At 47.9% G+C, this 8879-nt stretch overlaps 1 protein-coding gene across 2 annotated transcripts in view; it reads left to right on the forward strand.

The window, feature by feature from the left end:
* Positions 1–8248, forward strand: part of LOC112071715 (myoD family inhibitor-like) — a 33271-nt gene extending 25023 nt beyond the window's left edge. For both annotated transcript variants that reach the window (XM_024139156.2, XM_024139155.2), the window contains exons 4-5: positions 6181–6489; positions 6671–8248. In XM_024139156.2, coding sequence (XP_023994924.1) covers positions 6181–6489; positions 6671–6927 — 566 coding nt within the window. In that variant the 3' untranslated portion in view covers positions 6928–8248. The remainder of the gene's footprint in view (positions 1–6180; positions 6490–6670) is intronic.
* Positions 8249–8879: the final 631 nt, after the last annotated feature.

An 8879-nucleotide genomic window follows, 5' to 3' on the forward strand; every position in this document is an offset into this window, starting at 1 on the left:
CTCCTCTTTCCATCCCCTATACCTCCCTCCTCCCAAATATCCCTATACCCTCCCTCCCCCATCCCCCTATACCTCCCTCCTCTCCCATCCTTATATACCCCTCCTCCCATCCCCCTATTTCCTCCCTCCTTCCATCCCCCTATACCTTCCTCCTTCCCATCCCCCTATTACCTCCCATCCCCAATACCTCCTCCTCCATCCCTATACCTCTCTCCTCCCCATCCCCCTATACCTCCCATCCCCCATATACCTCCCTCCTTCCATTCCTCCTATACCTCGCTCCTCCATCCCCCTATACCCCTCCCATCCCCCAATACCTCCCATCCCCCATATACCTCCCTCCATCCATCCTCTACACCTCCTTTCAAACCCTCCTCCCACTCTGGTGTACATATCTAGGATCAGCTTTCTCTTCCCCAAGCCTAACCTTAACCATTAGGGGAAGAAATCAAAACAGACCTTAGATCAGCATCTACAAGCAATGTCATCTCTGTTACACTTGCTTTTCTCTGCTGATGCAGATGGCTGGTGAGTCAGTCTGGGGGCTCATATTTGTGTGTGTGTATGTGTGTTTTTGTGCGTGTGTGTCTGGAAGTCGTAAATTGAACACTATTGTATCATCAGCAACACTGTGACTAACTTTCTAGATCCTCTTACTCTGCTACAACCACAGCCATAAAGAGAGAGAGTTTGGCCTGTCTACTGATTATATCAAATATGAACTAGTGGCTCTTGCTGCTACTAGATGACTAGATGTCTATGGTCTGTGTGTGTGTGCGGTGATGTCATCATGTAAATGACGTGTGTGTGTGTGTGTGTGTGTGTGGGGGGGAAAACAGAAGCGAGATTGCATTCTGCAACCCATATGCTCTGTCTCACAGTGATGACATCATGGCTGTAGCATGTGTCTGGCGCTGGGCCTCTGACAAGCTGTCTGAGACTAATGTGCAGAGAGAGCCGTTAACGGGTGTGTGTTAATGTGGCGCGCGTGTGTGTGCACGGGTTTGTGTGTGCTGTGCCTGCGTGTGTGTGTGCACGAGTTTGTGTGTGCTGTGCCTGCGTGTGTGTGTGCTGTGCCTGCGTGTGTGTGTGCACGGGTTTGTGTGTGCTGTGCCTGCGTGTGTGTGTGCTGTGCCTGCGTGTGTGTGTGCACGGGTTTGTGTGTGCTGTTCTCTTTAGTAGTTGAGTGGTGTGTGTCTGTGTCTCCAGCACATTGATTCAGTAAAGCATCAGTCAAGCTCATACGTCAGTGTGAGTGGCCTGTCAGTCCTATACACCCTGCCAGGAAGTAGCATGGGGGGTGAAAAAATGTCTGACTCATGACTGACCTCTCCTTTGGGAGTACTGTTGTATGTTTTGAACTGTTTTCATCCAAACCTCAGGTCTGCTCCTGCTGCTACTCTAACCACCATCACCACCACCTCTCTGTCAGACCCCTCACTGTCAGACCCCTCACTGTCAGACCCCTCACACTCCCTCTCTCACTCACTCCCTCTCTCACTCACTCCCTCACTCCTTTTGTCTGGCGCCACAGTGGAACACAGAGAGTTCAGGGCCCACAGGGATTCATCAGTCCTCATGACTCATTTGTACAACTTAAGTCAGAAAATGCTCCATACAGACAAGTTAATAACAGCTGAAATGGAGCAATATTTAGTTAACGTTTTAGTTGTAAGGCGTACAATCACGCACACACAACAGTGCAGTGGAAAGGCTGAGTTGACAGCTTGGTGAGGTCAGTATGATGATGGGCTCATTAAAGGGGATGTGGACCAGGTTAGAGTGTCGCCGGTGTAAAATGTAACAGGATCGTGACACAGTGCCTTTAATTACACACCAGTCTGCGATGAATCTGTCCTCATCCTCCTCTTCCTCCTCCTTCAGACACGCACGCACACACTAGTCTGTGATTAATCTCTCCTTTTCCTCATCCTCCTCTTCTTCTTTCTCTCTCTCTCTCACCACACACACAACACACAAACACCACACACACACACCACACACACACACACACACACACACACACACCACACACACACACAGCCTGGAAAGAGTGACACCTAACCCAACTTTACTTCTGACCCATTCTTTCCCTTCCCTCTCTCCTCCTTCCCTCTCTCCTCCTTCCCTCTCTCTCCTTCCCTCTCTCCCTCTCCTCATTCCTCTCTCCTCCTGTCTTACCTTTCACCTTTTCGACCTTTCCTCTCTCCTCCTTCTCTTCTCCTTCCCTCTCTCCTCCTTCCCCCTCTCTCTCTTCCTTCCCTCTCCTCTTCCTCTCTCCTCTCTCCTCCCTCCCTCTCTCCTCTCTCCTCCTTCCCTCTCTCCTCCTTCCCTCTCTCCTCCTTCCCTCTCTCCTCCCTCCCTCTCTCCCTATTTTCACCCCATTCTCCCAGTTAAGTGGAGCGTTTATCCTCTCTCAGCCCCCATTGCCCACTCTGTATAGGGAAATTAGCTAAACTTCCATTGGAATAGCACTCTTTAGAAATACCACTCTGCTCTTCTGAGATTAGATTCCCCATCCCTGTAGAGATTGTTATTGAAATGAGCTGAAGCAGCCAGGAGCTTATGAGGTCAGTGTTTTTAAGGGGTCACCCATTTTAACACCCCCCGCCTCCCAGTCCTCATCAAGTCCCATTGGTGGTGAATGAGGTGACAGTGGATGGACATGGTGACAGTACTTCCCATGTAAAGCACTTAGTTGTGATTAGCTGTGATCTGTAGTAACAGTTCTGGACGTCACACTCAGGTGTTCTGTTCTATATGTAGGGAGGGAAAACAGGGGCCAGCAGGTCCCTCACAGCTCTGGCCTGGTTCAGCTGGCCTGGTTCAGCTGGCCTGGCATTAACAGCACTCGGTTTACTGTCTACTGGTCAGAGTGCTGAGTCACTGAGGGAGAGAGGGAAGAAAAGGGGGGGAAAGAGGGAGGAGGGAGGTTGGGATGGTAGAGAGGTGCAGTGATCTGTAGTAATCATAGCCTCAAGTCTAGAGTGGTGGGAGGGAGGTGACTGAAGGGGAGGTGGTGGGAGGAGAGGGATTTGGAGAGAGAGGGGGGAGGAGGTGAGGAGGAGGTTGGCTGTTTGGAGGGTAATGGGAGGTGAGTGAATGGAGGGATTTGGGGAGAGAGGGAGGGGTGAGGGGAGGTAGAGGTGAGCATTCAGCTGACTGTGATTCACCCTCTCTCAAGCCAGACATACCACACCCCCATCGCTGCAGGCAACAGGCTGGGCCTACACTGGGCCTCTCTCCCTCTCTCTGTCTCACCCTGTCTCTCTCTCTCAATTCAATTCAAGGGCTTTATTGGCATGGGAAACATGTTAACATTGCCAAAGCAAGTGAAATAGATAATAAACAAAAGTGAAATAAACAATCAAAATGAACACTCTCTGTCTCTCTCACACACTGTTTTGTACATATTCACATATTACTGCATTCTCCGGCCCAGGCTACACTCACCCTCCTTCCTGCTCTGTGTTTCTCCCCTCTTCTCCTTCAGTTTGTGGTGTGCCAGTTTCATCATGCTAAGCCCACAGTCATTTGGCTTTTTATTTGTTCTTATTTTTAACTATGTGCTGCTGAATCATTGTGTTTGTGTGGCACGCCCTTACATCACTCCTGACCCAAAATAGACAAGACAGCCAGAGCTTAGGGGTGTATATCCACAGAACGGATCTTTCTCTTACACACTGTCATCTGTTTCTCTATCTCACAAACACACATACTCTATCGCAGTCTGTGTTGCACAAAGAGCTGTTTCTCTGTGTGTGTGTGTGTGTGTGTGTGTGTGTTTGTGTGTCTGTGTGTGCCAGCCTTGTTGTTTGTTCTTAGGCTTTGTATGGAGACAAGCATGACTCCTCTGAAACCTAGTCTGTCTGTCTGGCTGCTAGATGCCCAAGAGACCCGCCTGTTTACTGCCCACACACACACACACACACACACACACACACACACACACACACACACACACACACACACACACACACACACACACACACACACACACACAACCACCCCCACCGACACCCACACACAGGGGAGAGGGGTGAATGAACTCTCATACCACTCTAAATAATATCCAGACACCATTTTAACTCTCATTTGATCTCTCTCTCTGTCCAGTTAGAAGGAACTTATCCCTTGCTCCATTGCCAGCAATCCTTTTTTAAAGACTCCAGTGGCATTCAGTAAACAAACAATATTGTATTCCTGCTGATGTTGTCTTTACCAACCATAGGAACGTACTGTTAACCAGACATGGACTTAATTTCACTGTGCTACTTAGAGAATGAGTAGCAGAGAGATGTGGGGTAAAGGCATCACTCTGTGTGGTTTCACTAAAACTCACTCTCTCTGTCTGTGTGTGTGTGTGTGTGTGTGTGTGTGTGTGTGTGTGTGTGTGTGTGTGTGTGTGTGTGTGTGTTCTAGTGAAGTGAAAAGCTGGGACATGGTTTTTAGGGCAGATTCTTTCTCTCTGGGGTCCAGGGTTTGGATGGGTCTGACTGTTCCTCCTTACCGATCATTTGGAGAACAATGGTGGCCACACATCCTGTCCCCTCCTCTACTCACCATCCCTCGCTCTCTCTTCTCCTCATCTAGACAGAACCAAACCGTTATGCTGTAATGTACTACACAGCATTGTACTGTATTTTTTTAAATGTGAGAATGGTTAAAGTGAAAGACCGGGGGATAGCGAGGGGGAGAGACAAAGAGCGAGGGGGAGAGGGCGGGGGGAGAAGGAGAGCGAGAGAAGAAGAGTGGGGGAGGGAGAGTGGAGGAGAGAGAGTGGGGGAGAGAGGAGAGAGAGKGGAGGAGAGAGAGTGGGAGAGAGAAGGAGAGTGGGGAGAGAGACGGGAAGAGAGAGTGGAGGAGAGAGAAGGAGAGAGAGTGGGGGAGAAAGAAGGAGAGAGGGAGAGAGGAGGAAAAAGGAGAAAGGAGACATAACTCAGAGCAGCAGGTATTGACTTATGACATACTTCAGAAGACACAATATTTTCCCCCACACACACACACACACACACACACACACACACACACACACACACACACACTACCCCGTGGGTTGCCAGACATCTGGAATGGGGTTAGAAAACGCTGAATGAAAGAATCTTTAATCACACTCGATTGGTTGTGTGACCCCGACCATGGGCCAATCAAAACAGCCCTAGCAGGGTTATCTGTCTCTGAATGATTGTCTAATGGACGGTTTTACTGCCCGCTAGGCTTCACTGCATCTCAACCCCCGGTGTGTGTGTCTGTTTCTCTCAGGACATCCTGCAGTGGTTTTCTACCCTGTGAAGTCACACCTCTCTCCATCTGTGTGTTCAGGTCAAGAAAATATTTAGGGCCTCGAAAGGATGGTATTAAATATTATCATAATATATCATATATTTTTCAAGGTGTTTGTTTTGACAGAGGTGGTGTGCTTTCACACCTCAGGAAATGAGTATTGGTGGCACTGCTCAGAGTAAAATATACGAAGACGTGCATGTTGGACAGCCAAGATCAACCCTGGTCTGAGTTGAAGGAGGAACAGTAGAGGGTTTGTAGGCTGTAAACACACCAGGTGTGTGTGTGTGTGTGTGTGTGTGTGTGTGTGTGTGTGTGTGTGTGTGTGTGTGTGTGTGTGTGTGTGTGTGTGTGTGGCCTACATTTGAGACTGTGAGGAGTGAGAACCAGGCCATTTCAGCCCCTCTGTCCACATAAATCAAAACCCTAAAACGAGCAACCATATATGCATCACAGTCATGAGTTACATATGAATGCAGGATGCACCTAGCAATGTGCAGCAGCCAGTGGTAGACCACGAAGCACCAATTGTCCTTGTAAATGATTTGAATAGATTCTTAATATTCTGTGAATTTGACCTGGTCAAACTGAAGGCCTTTTTCTTATGGGGATTATCTGTAATGATGTCGTGTCCAAGACACGTTTCTCCCACCAACGTGTTCATGTTTATTCATGGCAGTGAGAGGGGAGGACAGGAGAGGAGGAGAGTGTCTGTCTGTGGGTTGTCGTGTAAGCATCTAGACGAGCCGGGTCAGAAGTCATCATAATACACATGGCCCTTCCCAGGAGCCATTGGGGCCTGCTGTATCAATGACTACGTTTCCCATGTGTCCCGCTGTTACAACGAAAGCAACTATTGTAAATGTTTTTATTTTCTTTCTTTGTTCCTGTCCTCAGGTCAGCCCCAGGCTCGCTCCACCCACATCAACCCCAGCCAACCCTGCCTAACACAGCCAACCAGCCAGCCACGAGACGGAGCCAAGCCCCACACACACGCCCCTCACACCAACGGAGTGAGGAACGGAGGCCCCTGTGATCGGCCGGCCCCTGGCTCCCTCCCTAAGGCAGCCTCTTCCTCCTCCTCGTCGGGGATGAAGAACTCCAAGAAGCTCCGGTCCAACCCCTCCATCACCTCTCAGAGCAGCAAGAGGAGCAAGAGCTCCTCCAAGAGCAACAGCTCCCAGATACCTACAGAGGTACAGGATGGTGAGTTGCTACCTGATCTAGTCTATCTCACTGTATCCTACACTTCCTCCCTCCTCCTGTGTCTCATCTACTATTATTATCCATCCCTTCTCCCGTCTCCCCCATCCTCTCCCTCATTCCCAACCAACTTACCAGGTCAAATAAAGATGAATAACTCCTCGTCTCTCCTTCTCTCCCTCAGACTGCTGTGTTCACTGTATCCTGGCCTGTCTGTTCTGTGAGTTCCTGACTCTGTGTAACATCGTGTTGGACTGTGCCACCTGTGGTTCGTGTGCGGGGGACGACTCGGCGTGCTTCTGCTGCTGCTGCGCATCGGAGGAGTGCGGTGACTGTGAACTGCCGTGTGACATGGACTGTGGGATCATCGACGCGTGCTGCGAGTCTGCAGACTGCCTGGAGATCTGCATGGAGTGCTGCGGACTCTGTTTCTCCTCCTGAGCCTACTGCAGTGGGTGATCTCTCTCTGTCTCACACACACAGCCCAGGCTCAGTAGAGAGCGTAGTGGAGGGGCAGGATCATTGGCCAACATTGAGGACATATTGAGAGTTGCCATTGGTCCATGTAAGGACAATCCATTGGAATTGACCAATCAAAGGACATGGACTACTCTTTGGCTTGTCCTGCTCACCTCTCTTCTGTGTTGCCTGTCAGTTTGCTAAGGAGAAGATATCTCCCTTGTTACTACCACATTGCCATGCAGATGTGTATACACCATGATAGCTGTGCTCCAGCGATGGTTCTGAACGGCTTCTCTCTCTGGACTTCCTTTGGACCCTCAGTGATCTGTCTCAGTGAGCTGTCTCTTCTTGCAGCAGAACCCCCTGTCTCCAGAGACTCAGCAGCACAATGAATGGATCTCTCCATGCATGAAAATGACCTCGCAGGCAAATGAGAAAATGGCTCCATTTAACAGGATTTCAGTGTTTCTGTAGATAAGACAGCAGAGTAATAGGAAAATGGTCGCTCAGATCGGAGCAGAACCTAGTTTGTCCTTGGCAAGGTTAAACTCTTCCAGTTTTAGTGCTAACCGTTTTTCTCAGAGTGCACAGTCCGTGTGGAGGGTGTGTCTACTGTAGATGACTAGGACTGGGAGTAGGGGGCTAGGCTACAAACCAATGGAAACGTGTCAACACTAACCACAGTTTATGCGAGTGAAGTCATACCGTATAAACAAAAATCAGGACAGCTGTGAAGTTTTGTAAATAATACAAAAAATGCCGACTTGGTGGGATCTTTTTGTGCCGGTAAAATATATTATGCGAAAAATGGTGAAGTGATGATCGACGCTTGACTGCCATTTGACAAGTACAAATATTCTCCCTCTTATCCATAATAACCGTATCATGTAGACGAGCCTACCTGCACGGTATCTGAGAGCTGATGGCTGGAGCCCATCTGCCAAGACCAGAGTTATAGTAGAGTTGAAAATGCAATGGAAACACTTTAGATTTTAGATTTCGATTTTTATTTGGTACATGAAAACTGGAGCGGAAAAGTACATTTTGTGTCTCTGTTTTATCAGGCACTGATTTTTATGCGCATATTTTCTTTATGCGAATTCTAGAATATTTGCATGAATATCTGTCTCTAATTGGATGGAAACCTAGCTACTGATACAATAATTTTGTTCCATAGCCAGCATTAGTACACCTGATTCAGCTAATCGAGATTTTATGGTTAGTTGATGAGTTGAACAGTGCTGGGCTGAAACGAAAGTCTGCAGTGTTTGTAGGGGGCGTTGTTGACAGACCAAACAATCGACACATCCTCCATCTGACTCAAACATGTGAAAGGAGAGCTCGTCTGTCATCTTTCTGTAATTGTCTATATGTCTGGCTGTAAACTGATTACAGATGGTTACTAACAGATAGACTGGAAGAGATCGTTCAAACTCTCAAGGCTTTTACCTGATCTCATTCTCTTGTACTGTACAGTATGTGAACGGAAGGCCTCTGCTTTACTCCAGGCCTGGATTGTCTCTCCTTGCAACAAAAATTATATTAATCCATCTTATTTTGTGTAGATTTTAGTTTAGATATTTGCATTTCTCTTCCAATGTGAAATCACATTTCTATGTTATCAGTTCCAACCTCTCTCCCTGCAAAGCAATCGTTCTTCAAAATGTCATTTCGTTCCCAGATTTAGAATATCTGCGGATATTATGCTAAGTATGATCCATATGCTAGCATTTTGAATGGTAAGTATATTAGTTTTATCATAATAGAATAGATCCTGCACACTCCAACACTTACCCTTTTCTGCCGAGCAACTCATGAGATATAATGTATTTTTCTACTAAGATTATGTTTGTATATTTTATACCCAGTGGGTCCTGATTGCCCTCAGCAAAAACTGTGTTGGTCCTCTTATGACTTTGGGGTCTATTCAA

The sequence above is a fragment of the Salvelinus sp. IW2-2015 genome, unplaced genomic scaffold (genome assembly GCF_002910315.2).
Source record: "Salvelinus sp. IW2-2015 unplaced genomic scaffold, ASM291031v2 Un_scaffold1694, whole genome shotgun sequence".
NCBI classification, from domain to species: domain Eukaryota; kingdom Metazoa; phylum Chordata; class Actinopteri; order Salmoniformes; family Salmonidae; genus Salvelinus; species Salvelinus sp. IW2-2015.